This window comes from Oryctolagus cuniculus, chromosome 10 (genome assembly GCF_051225735.1).
Source record: "Oryctolagus cuniculus isolate XC-2025 breed Fujian yellow rabbit chromosome 10, ASM5122573v1, whole genome shotgun sequence".
NCBI lineage: Eukaryota > Metazoa > Chordata > Mammalia > Lagomorpha > Leporidae > Oryctolagus > Oryctolagus cuniculus.
This window is the reverse complement of record NC_142876.1, coordinates 46,297,261-46,315,722: the sequence shown is the minus strand read 5'-3', so window position 1 is coordinate 46,315,722 and position 18,462 is coordinate 46,297,261. Positions and strand designations below refer to the sequence as shown.

General features: G+C 39.1%; 1 protein-coding gene across 1 annotated transcript in view; it reads left to right on the top strand.

Moving 5' to 3' along the window:
• Positions 1 to 18,462, top strand: part of DSG2 (desmoglein 2) — a 62,696-nt gene that overhangs the window by 27,811 nt on the left and 16,423 nt on the right. Inside the window, exons 5-11 of the mRNA XM_008261177.5 lie at positions 97 to 241; positions 1,065 to 1,231; positions 3,982 to 4,119; positions 4,231 to 4,416; positions 9,098 to 9,363; positions 13,756 to 13,898; positions 14,167 to 14,394. Of these exons, the coding sequence (XP_008259399.2) occupies positions 97 to 241; positions 1,065 to 1,231; positions 3,982 to 4,119; positions 4,231 to 4,416; positions 9,098 to 9,363; positions 13,756 to 13,898; positions 14,167 to 14,394 (1,273 nt within the window). The remainder of the gene's footprint in view (positions 1 to 96; positions 242 to 1,064; positions 1,232 to 3,981; positions 4,120 to 4,230; positions 4,417 to 9,097; positions 9,364 to 13,755; positions 13,899 to 14,166; positions 14,395 to 18,462) is intronic.

The window sequence follows — 18,462 nt, the reverse complement described above, 5'->3', positions numbered from 1 at the left end:
GACTGTGGTTATGATTCGTGATTTTTTTGATAGTAGAATAATTCAACTGCCTGAGCTTAAATATAATCTTATTTATTATTTATGTCATGATATTAGCTAACAGGTTATGCCTTGGATAGCAGAGGAAACAACCTGGAGAAACCATTAGATCTACGTATTAAAGTTCTTGATATCAATGACAACGAGCCAGTGTTCACCCAGGATATCTTTGTTGGGTCCATTGAAGAGCTGAGTGCAGCACGTAAGAGTCTATTATTTTCCATAAATGAACACTCAAAGTCATGTTATCTCCGTTGTGTAAAGAAATGCTAAATCCCCTATCTTGATGGGAGTTGAGTATTACCACAGGACAAATAATAATTCTGTGCTCAGTTTGTAACAGTTTTTCTTATGATAAATTCAAAGGACTTTACACACCATTTTTTATACCCTTCAAATAGATTGATGTTTGAAGATAGTTTCCATAACAACTACTCAGCACTGCCCTGTAGCAGAACAACCATAGACACTGTGTCAACAAGTAAATGGGAGTGGCTTTGTTCCCATAAAACTTTATTTACAAAAGTGGGTGATTGGTCTGCGTTGGGCCACTGGGTGTGGTTGCTGACCTCTGACTTCTATTACTTTAAGGTTTATGGACAGCATTGTTCAACACAGTGCTTTATATGAGGACTTACATTAGAGATTTCTGTTTGAACATAGGATAGTTCTTCTGATTTGTTTGTATCTTCATAAACATCAGGACTGTGTATCTGCTCAGCTTCTTTGATTGTGTTGGCTTCGAGAACTATGTGAAACAAATATGTAGCACTCCAATAGCAGTATTTCAAGACACCCTAACCCCAGCCTTGCCTTCATCTGGTTTTCCCATCTCCATTGTTCAGCTTACTTACTTACTGATCCAGGGAAATTTTGTATTGTAATAAACTGTGATGTTGCTAAGCACCTGAACTCTATATGGAATAATGTAAAATATTATTTATTTTATAAATAAAGTCATAACATATGTAGTAAGTGTGCTAAATGTTGAATTTTATCTTGGATGTTTTTATTTCTAATGCCAGATACTCTTGTGATGAAAATCAATGCAACAGATGCAGATGAACCCAATACCCTGAATTCTAAAATTTCCTATAGAATCGTATCTCAGGAACCTGCTAATCCTCCCGTGTTCTACCTAAACAAAGATACAGGGGAGATTTTTACGACCAGCATTGCCTTGGACAGAGAGGTAAATTAGCATTTTATGTTTTCTGTCTTTTAAGCTCTCTACTGTCCTTCACATTTTTCCTCAATTTTGCTTTTCTACTTTTAAATTTTGTTCTATATCATCAAACTCTTGGAATTATCCTCTTTTCAGCACGAGCTTTCTGCTATATGGCTGTTGAGCACTTGAAACGTGTCTAGTCTAAATGAGATATGCTGTATGAATATCGAGATATAGAAAATATGCCCTAGATTTGGAAGACTTGACATGAAAAAGAAAGAATGTTAAATGTCACCTTCACATTCCTTTTGCTGATTACCTGTTGAAATGATAGTATTTTGGATAGCATGGGTTAAATAAAATGTATGTTTGACATTATTATCACCTGTTTGACTTTACTTTTTTTTTAAATGCAGCTACCAACTTAAAACTACATAAAGACAGCACCCTTTAGGGCCTCTGCAGCCAGGATGCTGTTGGCCAGAGAGCCCTGAAGCAAATTCCTCAGTTTACAGCTCTCTAATGCAATGTCAGGAGCCGAAACCTATATGAGGGTTGGGCCGTGGGAAACAGGAATCCTAGTTAGGGTATACAAGTATTTGTAAAGGAGACAGTTACTATAAAGCCCAAGTTAAAGGAAAACTTTGATAGAGTCTACTAGAAAGACTATTCCATCAAACATCTCACTTTTTTATTTCTAACTGGAAGGGGAAAAGAGGGGGGGAGAGGAATAGAAGATTTTTTTAATGCTTCATACATGAAGGTTTTAAAAGTGTACAAGGGTAAAAGAACATGATGCTAGGGCCCATGGTAAAGCTACCACCTGAGATGCCAGTATCCCACGTGGGCACCAGTTCAAGTCCCAACTGCTCCAGTTCTTGTCCAGCTCCCTACTAGTGCGCCTGGGAAAGCAGCAGATGATGACCCAAGTACGTGAGCCCCTGCACCCACATGGGAAACCTGGATGGAAGTCCATGCTTTTGGCTTTTGCCTGGCCCAGCTCCTGCTGTTGTGGGGAGTGAACCAGAGGCTGGAAGGTCTCTGTCTTTGTAATTCATCCTTTCAAATAAATAAAAAACACTGTGCTGCTGTCAGATATAAATCTAGGTATTGAGTATCACTTGGAAAAAAGACTTCTGTGCCCAGACCCAGCATTTTTATTAGAACCTTTGTAAAATTAAAGAATATGGCTATTCCTAAAGGTCTAGTTTTTACTTTTGTACATGAAATTTGAGTACTCCCTGAATTTGTGGTGTGAATTTTAATAAGCTGCTGCCTCTGAAGTCTGGGAAGTTTAGTCAGTAATCATGACTGTCAGTCAGTTACCAGGTATTTATTGCCAAGTGCTGCTCCAATCCTTGTATGTGGATCAACCCATTTAATCCACATAGAAACCCCATGAAGCATATCAAGTTATTACGCCATCTTACACCCAAGGAAGGAATTGAAGGTCAAAGGGATTCTGTGTGTATCCAGTGCAGCAAGTGAGTCACAAAGGTGGAATTGGAGCCACGGCAGCTGGCTCAAGAGCACTGTTGGTCTTGCTGTTCCCTGAATCACTCGGTCCCACCCAGTATGGATGCTGGCTGCCTTCTTAAACTCTAGCCTCACTGAATGGAGACAAAACATAAGGGTATCCCCTGGGAGAGAATAATATACTTTTTTTTTTTTTTTAAGATTTATTTATATATTTGAGAGGCAGAGTTACAGATAGAGAGGACGAAAGACAGAGAGGCTTTCCATCCACCAGTTCACTCCCCAAATGGCCACAACGGCCAGAGCTGGGCTGATCTGAAGCCAGGAACTTCTGGGACCTCCCACGTGACTGCAGGAGTCCAAGCACTGGGGCCATCTTTCACTGATTTTTTCAGGTGATTAACAGGGAGTTGGATCAGAAGAGAAGCAACCGGGACTTGAACCAGTACCTATATGGGATTCTGGTGCCGCAGGTGGAGGCTTAACCTGCAACGCCACAGCAATGGCCTCAAGAGTTCCAAGAGTTTACTTTTGATTGACTTGCGATATCATCCTGCAGACCTGTTCTTTGAGATTCTCATACCTCTGGGGAAGACCAGGCAGAGTTCACAAAGTCTGATAAGAACCAATTCTGCAGTCCTGGCAGCACTCCATGGTGAAATAACCAGATTTTGAACAGTGCTTCTTTGTGCAGACTCTTTTAAGGAGAGAATCATCGCTTAATAATTATCATCAATGACATATTCAAGACTTTTTAAAAAAGATTTATTTATTTATTTGAAAGGCAGAGAGAGTTAAAGAGATATCCTCCATCCACTGGTTCACTTCCCAAATGGCCACAACAGTCGGGGCTGGGTCAAGCCAAATTTAGGATCCAGGAGCTTCTTCCAGGTCTCCTACATGGATGCAGGGGCCAGAACAATTGGTCCATCTTCTGCTGCTTTCCCAAGCACAATAGCAGGGAGCTGGATGGGAAGTAGAGCAGCTGGGACTTGAACAGGCACCTATGTGGGATGCCAGTGTTGCAGGCAGCAGCTTAACTCGCTGTACCACAGTGCCAGCCCTGACATGTTTAAGGATCTATGAACAACTCTCCTAAATTTTTCAGCCCTTCTGCAAAAGCTCTATCTACAAATGAGTAGCATTTTCACTAGAATAACTCCATAACATGAAATTTATGTACATGAATAAGATACACTGTGGTCCATTTCTTAATGATAAGGTCAGCTAGAACCAGACAGACAGACTTGGGAGCAATTGATTTTCACCCCAGCTGGATATTTTTCCTTTCTCTGCAGGAACACAGCAGCTATACTTTAACAGTAGAAGCAAGAGATGGGAATGGACAGATAACAGATAAACCAGTAAAGCAAGCTCAAGTTCAGATTCGTGTTTTGGATGTCAATGACAATATACCTGTGTTGGAAAAGGAAATGGTAAGTATAATTTTAGTGGTAAACCTACCTACTCAGATTTTAGTCCTAACTAAAAATTTTTCACTTGAGGCTATTACAGTAAAATAATAACCGTGCGCTCTTGTTTTGCAGTATGAAGGCACAGTTGAAGAAAATCAAGCCAATGTGGAAGTGATACGCATAAAAGTGTTCGATGAAGATGAAATAGGCTCTGATAATTGGTTAGCAAATTTTACATTTGTGTCAGGAAATGAAAAGGGCTACTTACACATAGAAACCGACACTCAAACGAACGAAGGGATTGTGACTCTTGTTAAGGTAAGTACTGAGTGTTCAAGACTGGGACAGGACAGATCGGCTGTCAGTGAGAAGATCAAACACTTACATGTTCTCTGCATACTCAGCTGGCAGCACCACATTTACTTGATGTCGGGCCTACCCCTTTTGCCCAAGTTCTATCATGAGTGAATGGTCCCAGTGCAGTCCGTATTCAGAGCAAGGGACTCTGATCCTGGCCAGAAAGCATAGCACCGCCATGCCAGAAACACAGGTTCTTGGGCCTTACCCTCAAAAAATGATGAAGCTATGATGAAGCTCAGAAACTTGCCTTTTAACAAAAGCCTACTTATGATTCTCAAATAAATCATATGAGAGTATTCTAATCTCTGATGCTTGATTGAATCAGTGAAGGAAAGTTGAATCGAATAATCCAGGCAGATGGATTTTATGCATCTGGATCTCATAACCCCCACAGAGCTATTTAAACAAAAATTACAAAATGGATTTGTAGGTCACAAAGTAAATCAGGAATAATATCAATGTACTTTTGAATAGTTTATGTTAGAATTATTTTACTGGCCTTTAAAATAAAATACAAAACCATAACTTGTAAGATGCTGTTTTCATTAAGTCTCACATAGATATAAATTGATTCTAGAAGTTTTCACATTTTTACAAAAACTTTATATATGACAGGCAAGGGGAATAATTTTGATTTAACAGAATAGAAAAGAATAAACAATGAGCTTTTAACTATAGGTTGCCATGTGCATTTGAACTACTTTTTAAAAGCAGAAAAAATTGCATAACGTCATGTTTAAAGGGAAGACACATTTTATGATTCTTAAATACTTGAACAGTGTCATCAGAGAAAATGCAAACTTTCTTCTTTTATGAAAAAAACATTTATAGGTACAACCATGCCAGGTGATTTAGATACAAAAACCAGTAACACACGTAAGAAGAAACGGTTACGTGTTGATGAATAAGAAAGGTACTAGAATAGAAGTATTCTTAATGTACTGTGGTAACACAAAAAAGATGTAGTTATTTCTACCAAGAAAGTATAGATGAAACATAGTAAAATTAGTATTACATTGAAAGCAACAGATAAAGAAACTGCTTTCTCAGTTATATAAAAGATTACTTCTAATTTTTTTAAATGTAAATTTCTATCTGAGGTTTTCCATTTTTAAAAAATATTTATTTATTTGAAAGGCACAGTTACAGAGAGAAAGGGGGAGAGACAGAGACAGAGAGAGGTTTTCTATCCGCTGGTTGACTCCCCAAATGGCGACAATAGTTAGGGCTGGTCCAGGCCAAAGCCAGGAGCTAGGAGCTTCCTCCAGATCTCCCACTTAAGTGCAGGGGCACAAGCATTTGAGCCATCCTCTGCTGCTTTCCCAGACATATTAGCAGGGAGCTGGATCAGAAATGGAGCAGCTGGGACTCGAACTGGTGCCTATATGGGATGCCGGCATTGCAGATAGCAGCTTAACCTACTACACCACAGTGCTGGCCCCTGCTTCCAAATTGTAAGAGCAGTAATCAGACTCCATTATAACAAAGTTAGATAAGATATATAAATAGAAAATATGCACATGAAAAGTTAACCCTCATCATCATTCATTAGGGAAAATGCAAATTAAAACTATGAGAGATTCCACTACTCACCCATTAGAATGGCTAAAATCAGTGTTTAGTCTATTTGGGCTACTATAACAAAGTATCATAAACTGGGTAGCTTATAAGCAAGATCAATTTATTTCTCATGGTTCTGGAAACTAAGAAGTCCACAAGGGAAGCAGATTTGGCGTCTGATGGGGCCCTCTTGCTCTATCCTTACGTGGTAGAAGAGGCCAAAAAGCTCCCAGAAGCCTTTTAAGGGATTTAATCACACATTCATGAAGGCTCCTAACACTCCTAAGGCTTCTCACCTCTTAATAGCATCATTTTGGGAGTTTGGATTTCAGCATATGAATTTTTTGAGGACCCAAGCATCCAAAGAAAAACTGAAAACAGCAAAAATTGGAAAAAAACCAGAGAAGTGAAACCTTTGTATACTATTGGTAGAGACATGAAATGATATATCCAGTTCATTGGTTTTATTAAACAGTTAAGCATAGTTACCTTATGACCCAGCAATTTTATTCCTAGGTATTCACCCCCTAGAAAAGATGAAAAACATATGTATTCAAAAACTTGGTACAGATTTTCATAGCAGCGTGATAATAATCAAAAGCTGATGATAATCCAGATGTCCCTCAGTTAACCCTGAGTAGATAAATACAATGTGCTGTATCCATTCAGTGGACTACAACTGAGCAATAAAAAGGAATGAAGAAGTGCTGATACCTGCCACAGTGTGGATAAACTTCAGAAACATTGTGCCATGTGTGAGAAGTCAGACACAAAATATGACATACTGCATGATTCTGTTTTTGTGAAATTTCTGGAAAAGGCAGAACAGTGAGGGTGGAAAGCAGATCAGGAATTGGCTGGGGCTGGGGGTGTGAGTGGAGTGTTCTAAAACCATGATTTCAGTGATGATCCCAAATACTAAAAATCCTGGTGCTAGACACCAAAAGGGAGTGGATGTCGCTGTATATAAACTACACCTCAGTGAGGCTATCAATGAAAGGATGAAAAGATATGAGCAGATCATTTTAAACTTGGAAATAGGGATAGTAAGTCATCACATGAGGAAAATTCCCAACTTGGCAAGAAATTACCAAGTAAGTTTAAAATCTTTAGTGGTATTAAAACATGGCAAAAATGGAAATGATAAAATATATGGACAGAATTGTCAAAAATAGAAGTATATGCCCTCATATGTTGCTTATTTGTTTTCATTCTCTTAGGAGCATTGTGGCTGTTTAGTTTTTCTGAAAATTTATTTGAAAGGCAGAGTGACAGGGAGAGACAGAGAGCGGGTTCTTCCATCTGCTGGTACACTCCTCAAGTGGCCACAACAGCTGAGACCAAGAGCCTTCAGGAACTGCATCCTGGTCTCCCAAGGGAATGGCAGGGGCTCAAGTACTTGGGTCATCCTCCACTGCCTTCTCAGGGTGTAGAACATGGGGTTGGAAGCAGAGCAGCTAAGATTCCAACTGGCACTCCACTGTGGCAATACCAACCTGCATTATGGCTATTTATGACAAACACTCAAGCAATTTTTGTGGCACAACTACCTAGCTCATTTTTATATTTTACATTGTCTTAACCCTAGAACACTAAAGTCATCTGGCTGGAAGATTTTATTTCTCATTCAGCACATATCAAGCTGTCAAATTAAGCATGTTAATTGCAAGAGCAACTTCAAAGAACTTTCACAAAGATTTTACAGTCACAAAGAGTATATTTTCTTTAGTATCCTTGTCCCGACACCATTAAGATTCATATTTTAAATGAGGCAGAAGTTGTTACGCATAGAGAGGAAAACAAAATTCATGACAAATCAACTGAAAAACAAATGAACAGCATTGCTGTCATTCATACAGACATGTCACACAATTAATATTATATTGAAGAAATAAGCAAAAATGGTCAGAGACAATGGATGTACCCTGACTCCTTAGTTCTTTTAGTAAAAAGCTAGCAGGTCAACAGAGGAAAAATGACCTGTATAAAAATGTATGGAGCAGTACTAATAAGAAATTGCAAATAGCCCACCTGCCTAATATAAACAGCAGGCTGTCTATCTAAATAAATATAAATCTTGAAGAACATTACAAAAATATTTATAGAAAGAAAATGGAAAAAAAGTTGGAACATAAAATATATAGAGAGTGATGGATTGATTAAATCAAATGGACATTATTCTAACAGCCACAGTCCACAAAGAGCTGTTTGAAAGGAGGCTACTCTTTTATGGAATTAACAGCAAGCCAGATATTAATAGAGATGCCACATAGGAGGGGAGTAAGTTCTTTGTTTAGACCATGCGAAGGTCCCTAGGCTGTTTTTCTTTACTCCAGGAATTCTTGATTTTCTAATATGTACAAATCTTACAGGGATAGAGCTGATGGTGCTACCCCTACTTGAAGCTCTTCTCTAATGAACCTGTGGGTCACGTTTTCAGAAATACTAATTTACATTCAATGTCCATTTTTATTAGAAAAGGAATCACATGAGATTGTTGAAGATAAAAATTTATATAAAGGATTTATTTATTTATTGAAAAGCAGAGTCACAGAGAGAGGGAGAGACACAGACCTTCCATCCACTAGTTCACTCCTTAAATGGTCGCAGTGGCCAGTGCTGGCCTAAGCAGAAGCCAGGAGTCAGGAGCTTCATCCAGGTCTCCCATGTGGGTGCAGAGTCCCAAACACTTGTGCCATCTTCAGCTGCTTTCCCAGACAATTCTCAGGGAGCAGCTAGAACACAAACTGGCCCCCCTATGGAATACAGGTGTTATAGGCAGCAGCTTCGCCTCCTACACCACGACACTGGCCCAAAAGTGTATATTTTTAACAGTGATTTTGACCTTGAGAAAAACTAACTGCCATACTTATAGCCATCCTTAAAATTTCTAAGTATGCAAATTGACAGTGTTTTTAGTTGTTTGGTAATAATGTAAGAGAGCTCTATATTTCCCATGTGTTAAATGATCATGTCTAACATTTAAATTTTGTGTATGTATGCATGCATGTATCTATGTGTGTGTTTATGTTTTCTAGTTGTTTTCTGTTTTGAAAGAATTCTTCCTTTGCCTTGCTAGGAACTAGATTATGAAGAAATGAAGGCTCTTAACTTCAGTATTATTGTCACTAATAAAGCAGCTTTCCACAAGTCAATTCGTAATAAATTTAAGCCTGTAGCCATTCCCATCAAAGTAAAGGTGATAAATGTGAAAGAAGGCATTTATTTTAAAAGCGACACCATCCACGTTCGCGCCGGTGAAGGCATGGATATTACGAGCCAGAGCCAGACACTTGGGACATTTCAGGCTTTTGATGAAGACACTGGACAGCCAGCCCGTGCGAAGTAAGAGATAGTTGTGATTATATTTCCTCACTTTCAATAACCTTAACTGATGTGTTTTTTTTTTTTTTTTTTTTTTTTTTTTAATGTATTCTCATGTTTTACTGGAAAGAGAAACATACAGAGGGAGATCTTCCCTCTGCTGGTTCATTTCCTACAGATGCCTGCAACAGCCAGGGCTGGACCGAGACAAAGCCAACAGCTCAGGGCTCGGTCTAGGAATCTCACTTAGGTGGCAGGGACCCACGTAGTTGGGCTGTCACCTACTGCCTTCCAGAGAGCTGGATCAGAAGCAGAATCAGGTACTTCATTATGGGATGCAAGTGTCCCAAGCAGTATCTTAACTATTGTAACAAATGCCCACCTCTTAAGTGACGATTCTCAGAAATCATAATTAAGTTTCAGCCCTTCATTCCTTCACACCACAGAATTTTACTGCCCCAAGGGTCGGTAGATTAAATTTCTCCAAATTGTGCCTGTACCTGAAAGATGAGGAATGTTCATCAGAATCCCCTTTTTGAGACCATAGGAAGCTGCGTGAGGATGCAGCTGGGTGACTCAACAGAAAATGTTCTGATAGAGATGGCTAAAAAGTAACAGAAGCGGAGGTTTAGGCAACAACTGTCTAGAATCCGCCATATCCCAGAAGAGTCCTGGAGGGTAAGAAAGTAGGAGATAAAATTGACCCCACGTTCTACCGTATATAAATTTGGACGTGGGAAATAGCTGCATAATACACTGTAACCTGGGGAAAGTACATTTACATCGGAGATTACAGAGCTGCTGTTTGCGGAGCTCTAGGCTCTAGTGGCAGTTATTCTCGCTGAATTTCCAGAGTCTCACCTGCTGCTCCAGACATGCAGCTCTTGTGCCTTCTTGTTCCCTGCCGCAGCTGCTCAGGTGCTTGCCCGTCCCTGTGCTCGCACCCCCCCCCCCCCCATCTCAGTCCTGCAGTCTGCTCTCCCTCTGGGTAACTTATGAACAACAGAGATTGCCTGCTCACAGTTCTGGAAGGTACAAGATCAAGGTGCCAGCCAGGAGATTTAACTTAGTGTCTGCTGAGGCTCACAGGAAGGGGCAAACAGTGTTACCTCCCTAGGGAGCTTGCCTTAGCTCTTCCTAGTGCACGTGCCATTGAGGCAAGGCCTTAGCCTCTTCTATAGGGACACTAAGCCCATTCAGAAGGATGGTGCTGACATGATGCAGCCACTCCCTGAAGGCCCCACCTTTTAGTAATATCACATTGGACAGGACAGTAGGTCCTAACATAGGCTTTTGGAAGCAGCACCAACATTGAGAGCATAGCAAGCCCCCTGGTTGCCTGTACTTCATAAAACATTGCATTTAGATGCATGGCAGACTAGCAAGAGTGGGCACATGGAGGAAACACTTCCATAACTACTTTCCATTCAGTTCATCTCTTTTCAATGGAGATCATCAGTCAGTGGAATCAAATCATCTGTTTACAGAGCTATTAACAGCATCCCCTGTGTTTTCTGCAGTCTTGATGACCCGTTTTTACCCACCCTTTCTGTAGGTGTCAGCACTGCTCCTCTGCAGTGGTGTGATCTAGTTTCAACTTTCATGGTTCTGCACCTAACAAAGTAGTCCCTGGCTGAATCCCCATAGTTGGGGATTCTATATGATGAACATTCCATGTTGTAATTTCTCACTGCTGTTTTCTGAGAAACTTGTATGTTCTTTCTATGAAAATTTGGGGACTGGTGTTGTGATGTATCGGGTTAAGCCATTGTGTCCCATATAGGCACTGGTTCATATCCCGGTTGCTCCAGCCTCCTGCTTAATGTGCCTGGAAAAGCAATGGAAGATGGCCCAAGTGCTTGGGCCCCTGAACCCATGGGAGCCCTGGAAGATGCTCCTGCAGCCATTGCAGCCATTTGGGGAGTGAACCAGTGGATGGAAGATCTCTCTCTTCCTCTGTAATTCTGCCTTTCAAATAAATTAATCTTTAAAGTATATATATTGTGGCTCTATAGTTAAACTTATTTTGCCTGTTTATTTAATTATGGCTCCAGTTTTTATTAGAGGCTATGAATATATCAACAGGTTACATGTTCTAGCAAGTGTTAGGTTGGCCTAGTGGTTAACATGCTGGTTAGGAGACATGTGTTCCAGATAGGAGTACGTGGGTTCAAGTCCCAATTTCAGCTTCTTGCTAACACAAACCCTGGGAGGCAATAGTTGATCGCTGAAGTAGTTGGTTCCCTGCCACTCAAGTGGGAGACCTGGATTGAGTTCCAGGCTTCTGGCTTCAATCTAGCCCCGCCTCGGCCATTGTGGGCATTCGGGGAGTGAACCCGCAGTGGAAGTTCTCTATTTTTATCTCTCTCTGTTTTTCAAAAAAATTTTTAAAAAAGTGATAATGTGTTCTGCCTAGAAGAACAATGAACTATGTGCCTTCTCAAATGTATTTAATTTTTTGGCATACAATTTCAAAACTTTAGAATTAGAAAAAGCCATATAAGGAGTGGGAGGCATAGCTAAATTAAATTACTTTCCGATATTCACCTTTTGAGTAGTATTTTTTTTTAAAGATTTATTTCTGCCAGCGCCGGGGCTCAGTGGGCTAATCCTCCGCCTGCAGTGCCGGCACACCAGGTTCTAGTCCCGGTCGGAGCGCCGGATTCTGTCCCGGTTGCCCCTCTTCCAGGCCAGCTCTCTGCTGTGGCCCGGGAGTGCAGTGGAGGATGGCCCAAGTCCTTGGGCCCTGTACCCGTATGGGAAACCAGGAAAAGCACCTGGCTCCTGGCTTCGGATCAGCGCAATGTGCCGGCCGTGGCGGCCATTGGAGGGTGAACCAACGGCAAAAAGGAGGACCTTTCTCTCTGTCTCTCTCTCTCTCACTATCCACTCTGCCTGTCAAAAAAAAAAAAAAAAAAAGAGAGAAAAAAGAAAAAGAAAAGATTTATTTCTTTGAAAAGCAGAGTTAGGCAGAGGTAGAGAGAGGTCTTCCATGTGCTGTTTCACTCCCCAAATGGCCACAACAGCTGGAGCTGGGCCAATCTGAAGCCAGGAGCTAGGAGCTTCTTCCAGGTCTTTCATGCGGATGAAGGGGCCCAAGGACTTGGACCATCTTTTACTGCTTTCCCAGGTCATAGCAGAGAGCTGGATTGGAAGTGGAGCAGCCAGGACTTGAACCAGTGCCCATATGGGATGCTGGCACTGCAGATGGCAACTTGACACGCTATACCACAGTGCCAGCCCCTTGAGTAGTATTTTGAAATCTTGATAACAGTAGAAGAATCATTCTCTTAAATTTGTCAGAATTTACTATCTTACTGATTGTCCATGTGCATAAATTGTTTATGGACATTTGATATAACACCTGAGCTTTCATCCTACTTTAAACGTTGTCTGACTTTCACATCAGAGAAGAACAGTTGTAAAATGCTTCACGTGAGATCACACAGAACTTTCCCTTGTAAAGTATGATCCTTGTTATCAATTCTCTGCCCTTATTGTAAGGACAAATGTTGGGAAATCCTTACTGATAACATAAATTTAAACGTTAGAATTTCAGATGTGAAATTCAGGAATATTTATGCACATCCAACTGTATTATCATTTACTATGAGATATAATTAAAGGCAGAAAATTATAGTTCAAATGCATAATTGAAATTTTTAAATAGCAGTATGTCCTAAACATCTACTTAATAGAATATAAATTATCGATTTGATTGAAGAAACAGGATACTTACATTTGCCCTATAATTGTGTATGTCAGACTTGATGTTATTCACCATGTACATTTCTGAAAATGTACTGTGGACATTGTCATTACCATCTCCTAGCTGGATCTTTTCATACTAATTCTATGCTTTGAGGGAATAAACCTGATTGATTTGTCAGCATTGATTTCACTTACAATCAATGTAACTGAAAAAACTTTTGTTCCTAATAATTAACAATATTCCAGAAATTTTAGATAATCCCATTTAAGGCAGCCATTGATTTTTTAAGTTGATACTTTTAAATATTGACATCCCAATGTACAGGATAATGAAAGACTGCTTTTTTTCCAACTATTTTAAATATGTAACTAAATTTTTCTCCAAAGGCTTACCTCAAATATAAGAGAGATTAAATTGGTAGTTATAGGACATACTGTAGAGCAACTTAGAAAACCTCCTGGACTCATAGGCCCAGGTGAATCACCTCTGCATATATGTACAGAACAAGGAAGATTTCCAATAAGTCTAATACACTGTGAAGAAAGGCTTTTAGAGTGGTTTCAAGACATTAAAAATATTCAAAACAAATACATGTAACAACTACTTATAAAATGAGGTGAAAATTGAGCTTGAAGGAGTTTAAATGTTAGAAATTCTCAATTTATCCAAAATTCAAAATTAATTTTATTTTTTTATACTAGGTATATAAAATTTGAAGATGCAGATAATTGGGTTTCTGTGGATTCAGCCACGTCTGAAATTAAACTTGTAAAAGTCCCAGATTTTGAATCCAGATATGTGCAGAATGGTGCCTATACTGTAAAAGTTGTGGCTGTGTCAGAAGGTAAGTTGCTAGATACTTCGCTTAGTGTTGTGTATTTCAACTTTATTTTTCAAGCTTCAGACCTTTATTTTGCTTGTCTCATCAGTGGATAGAGCTTCACATTCCCACTTACTGGGTGAATTAGAAGACGTTATTTGGCCTAAATATGAATATATCAAAGTGTCCAAAGTGATTGGGACCTTCTTAGCAAGTTGGCAGGAGTATCCAAACCGTGTACATTGTCATCAATATGATCAGAATGAGTTTACTTTTCTTTCTTATTTTTAAGATCTTCCTAGGAAAACCATCACTGGCACTGTCAGTATCATGGTTGAGGACATCAACGACAATTGTCCCACCCTGGTGGAGCCTGTGCAGACGGTGTGTGATGATGTGCCGTATGTGAATGTTACCGCAGTGGACCTGGATGGCTACCCAAACAGTGATCCTTTCACTTTTGTTGTCATTGACAAACCACCAGGAATGGCAGAGAGATGGAAAATAACAAAGCAAGAAAGTAAGCAGAATCAGTAACTATGTTTAAATCTAAATATTAAGTATGACAGGTGTCTAAAATCTTTATCATATAGGTTCTGTTTTTTCTCATAAATTTTATTTCCAAGATAGTCTTTTAAAGGAGATTGTAAAACCTATAAGCATAGTGTTTTATTGGCTTTTATATGCTGTGGAGAAAAGAAAAATTACCTTAAAATATTCTAAAGGTATCTGGGTATTCTCCAAATAGATCTTGGACTAATTTTGCTTCCTAAGCTGAGGAGGACTGAGGCTTCCTAAGTACAGCAGTCCTGATAGGTGGCTTCCAAAGATCTTGAAGTATAGTAGCAATAATTGCTTTCCAGATAAGGTTTATCAAGCACTTTCTATGTGCCAGCACTCCGCTAGCCAGCCCTTACCTTGTATTTTCATATTTAATCCCTATTTGATAACATCTCTCCCTGATTACAGCTGAAGAAAGCTTACCTGGAGTTCAGTAACTCACTCAGAGTCACAAAGCTAACAGTCACCACTCAGTATCCATAGGAAGCTGGTTCCAGGCCCTCTGAGGCTGTGGAGTACCTTATGTAGAAAGAATGTTTTTGTACATATCCTCTGCACATCTTCCTATGGAATTTGCATCTCTATAAACTACTTTTTTTTATTTCCAAGTCACTCGAAAGGCTACAAAAATTTATGCTTCCATCAGTCATTCATAACAAGGGCAGTTGACTGTATGATATTTAAAACAGATCATTCCAAACGTGATAGGTTCTTTTGATTTTTTTAAACTTTAAAAAATTTTATTTATATAAAGGGAACAGATTCCATGCATTTCATATATACAGGATTTTTCTGTTTGGTTGTTTTTTTTTTTTGCTTTTTGTTTTTACCCAAATGAACCTTTTATTTAAGGAGTACAAATTTCATAAATGCAACTTTAGGAATATAGTGATTCTTCCCACCATACCTGCCCTCCTGGAGACCCCAACTCCCACCCCACCTACTCCTCCCTCTCCCATTCCCAGTCCCATTCTCCGTGATGATTCATTTTCAATTAACTTTATACACAGAAGACTACCTCCGTACTTAGTAAAATTTCAACAATTTACACACACACACAAAACACAATTAACTGTTTACAGATAATTCTCATATTACAACTCATAGAGGAGAGAGGTCCTGCATGGGAAATCAGTGCACAGTGGCTCCTGTTGTTAATTTAACAATTAACACTCTTATGTATGACGTCAGTGATCACCCGAGGCTCTTAACAAGAGCTCCCAAGGCTATGGAAGCCTTTTGAGTCCACAAACTCCGTCAGTATTTACACAGGGCCTTAAACAAAGTGGAAGTTCTCTCCTACCATCAGAGAAAAGTACATCCTTCTTTGATGGCCAGTTCTTTCCACTGGGGTTTCACTCACAGAGATTCTTCATGTAAGACATTTTTTGTCACAGTGTCTTGGCTTTCAATGCCTGAAATGCTCTCATGGGCTCTTAAGCCAGACCAGAATGCCTTATGGGCTGATTCTGAGGTCAGAGTGCTATTTAAAACAATTGTCATTCCATGAATCTGCTGTGTGGACTGCTTCCCATTTTGAAACATTCATTCCTTTTTAATTCTGTTATTATTGCCAGCCACTTTATCCTATTTATATGATCACTTTAACACTTAAAATTATATTTTTACCATGCAGCTTAATGGGATTTGGGGTTCCATGGCAAGTTTTTAAACTGTACCCTTAGAAATAAGTCTGTAGGAATGTATGCAAAATTATACAGCTTTATAAACTTGCTCCTCCCTCTCTTATTCCTACTCTTATTTTTTACTGAGATCAATTTCAGCTGATTTTACACATGTATGAGTAACTCTGTGTTAAGTAGAGTTCAACAAATAGTATGAAGGAAAAAAAAAACTGTTCCTCGACAGTTGAGACAAGGGCTGTTCAAGTCATTGCTTCTCAAAGTGTCAATTTCATTTCTACAGATTTTCTTTTAGGTGCTCTACCAGTTATCATAGATCAGGAAGAACATATGGTATTTGTCCCTTTGGTACTAGCTTATTTCACTAAGTGTGGTGTTTTCCAGATTCATCCATTTTGCTGCAAATGACCAGATTTCTTTTTTTTTTTTTAACCACTATTTAGTATTCTGTAGTGTACATATCCCATAATGTCTTTATCCAGTCTCCAGTTGATGGGCATTTAGGTTGATTCCATGTCTTAGCTATTGTGAATTGAGCAGTGCAAATAATTCTTTTATTTGCTGTTTTCATTTCCCATGGGTAAATTCTCAGGCGTGGGGTGGCTGGGTCATATGGTAGGTCTATATTCCTATTTTTCAGGTATCTCCATACTGTCTTCCCTAGTGGTTTTATCAGTTTACATTCCCAACAACAGTGGATTAGGGTAACTTTTTCCCCACATCCTTGCCAGCATTTGTTGTTTGTTGATTTCTGTATGAAAGCCATTCTAACAGGGGTGAAGTGAAACCTCATTGTGGTTTTGATTTGCATTTCCCTAATAGCTAGTGATCCTGAGCAGTTTTTCATATGTCTGTTGGCCATTTGGATTTCCTTTTTTAAAAAATGTGTACGTTTTTGACCCATCTGTTAACTCAGTTTTTTTTTTATTGTTGTTTCTTGATCTCTTTATATATTCTGGTTATTAATTCTTTATTAGTTGCATAGTTTGCAAATAATTTCTCCCATTCTGTGGGTTGCCTCTTCACTTTACTGAGTGTTTCTTTTGCAGTAACCCCATTTGTTAATTTTAGTTTTGATTGCCTATGCCTCTGGGGTCTTTTCCAAGAACTCTTTCCCTGTGCCAGTGTCTTACAGGGTTTCCCCAATGCTCTCTAATAATTTGTATTGGAGTCTATGTCTCATTTAGATCCATTAGCATTTCTTTTACATAGCCAGGTGCCCTGTAATTAAGTCCCTATACATTTATAATAGTTATATCTTCCTGTTCAATTGATCCCTTGGTCATTACATAGTGCCCTTCTCTGTCTCTTGAACAGTTTTTGTGTTAAAGTCTGTGTTGTCTGATATTAGGATGGCTACAACAGCTCTTTTTTGGTTTCTATTAGTGTGGAATATCTTTTTCCATCTGTTCACTTCTCAGTCTATGTGCATCTTTGTTGGTAAGATGTGTTTCTTGTAGGCAACAAATAGCTGGGTTTGTTTTTTAATCCATTCAGCCAGTCTTTGTCTTTTAACTGGAGAGTTGAGGCCATTTACATTCAAGGTGACTATTAATAAGTAATGACTTTGCCCTGTTGTTTTCTCATAAATAATCCCATTGTTTACTTTGGATTTCCTTTGTACTTTTACTGGGAGATTTTCTTCTTTACCTTCTTTTGTAGTGATGACCGTGTTTGTGTGTTTCTGTGTGTAGCACATCCTTAAGCATCTTCTGCAAGGATGGATGGATGATGACAAATTCTTTCATTTTGTTTGTTATGGAAGGTATTTATTTCACTTTCATTCATAAATGAAAGATTTGCAGGGCATAGTGTTCTGGGTTGACAGTTCTTTTCTCTTAAAACTTGGAATATACCTCATCATTCTCTCCTAGCCTGTAGGGTTTCTGATGAGAAGTATGTTAAATGTCCCTTTCTTTCTCCAAATTGGGAAAATTTTCTGTAATTATTTCACTAAAAAGGTCTTCTAATCCTTTCTCTCTTTCCATGCCTTCAGGAACTCCTAGAACCCATATGTTGAGACACTTGACAGTATCCTGTAGATTACCAACAGTGTTTTTTAGTTTCCTAATTTCTTCTTCTTGTGTTTGGTCTGACTATATAATTCCTGTGCTTTGTCTTCTAAGTTGGATATTCTTTCTTCTGCTTCACTGATTCTGCTGTTAAGGCTTTCCACTGCATTTTTTTTTTATTTATTCTATTGAATTCTTAATTTCCAAGATTTCATTTTGATTTCTCTTTTTTTTTTAGAAGGTAATTTTTTTTATTTTATTTTTTTGACAGGCAGAGTGGACAGTGAGAGAGAGAGACAGAGAGAAAGGTCTTCCTTTTGCCGTTGGGTCACCCTCCAATGGCCGCCGCGGCCAGCGCGCTGCGGCCAGCGC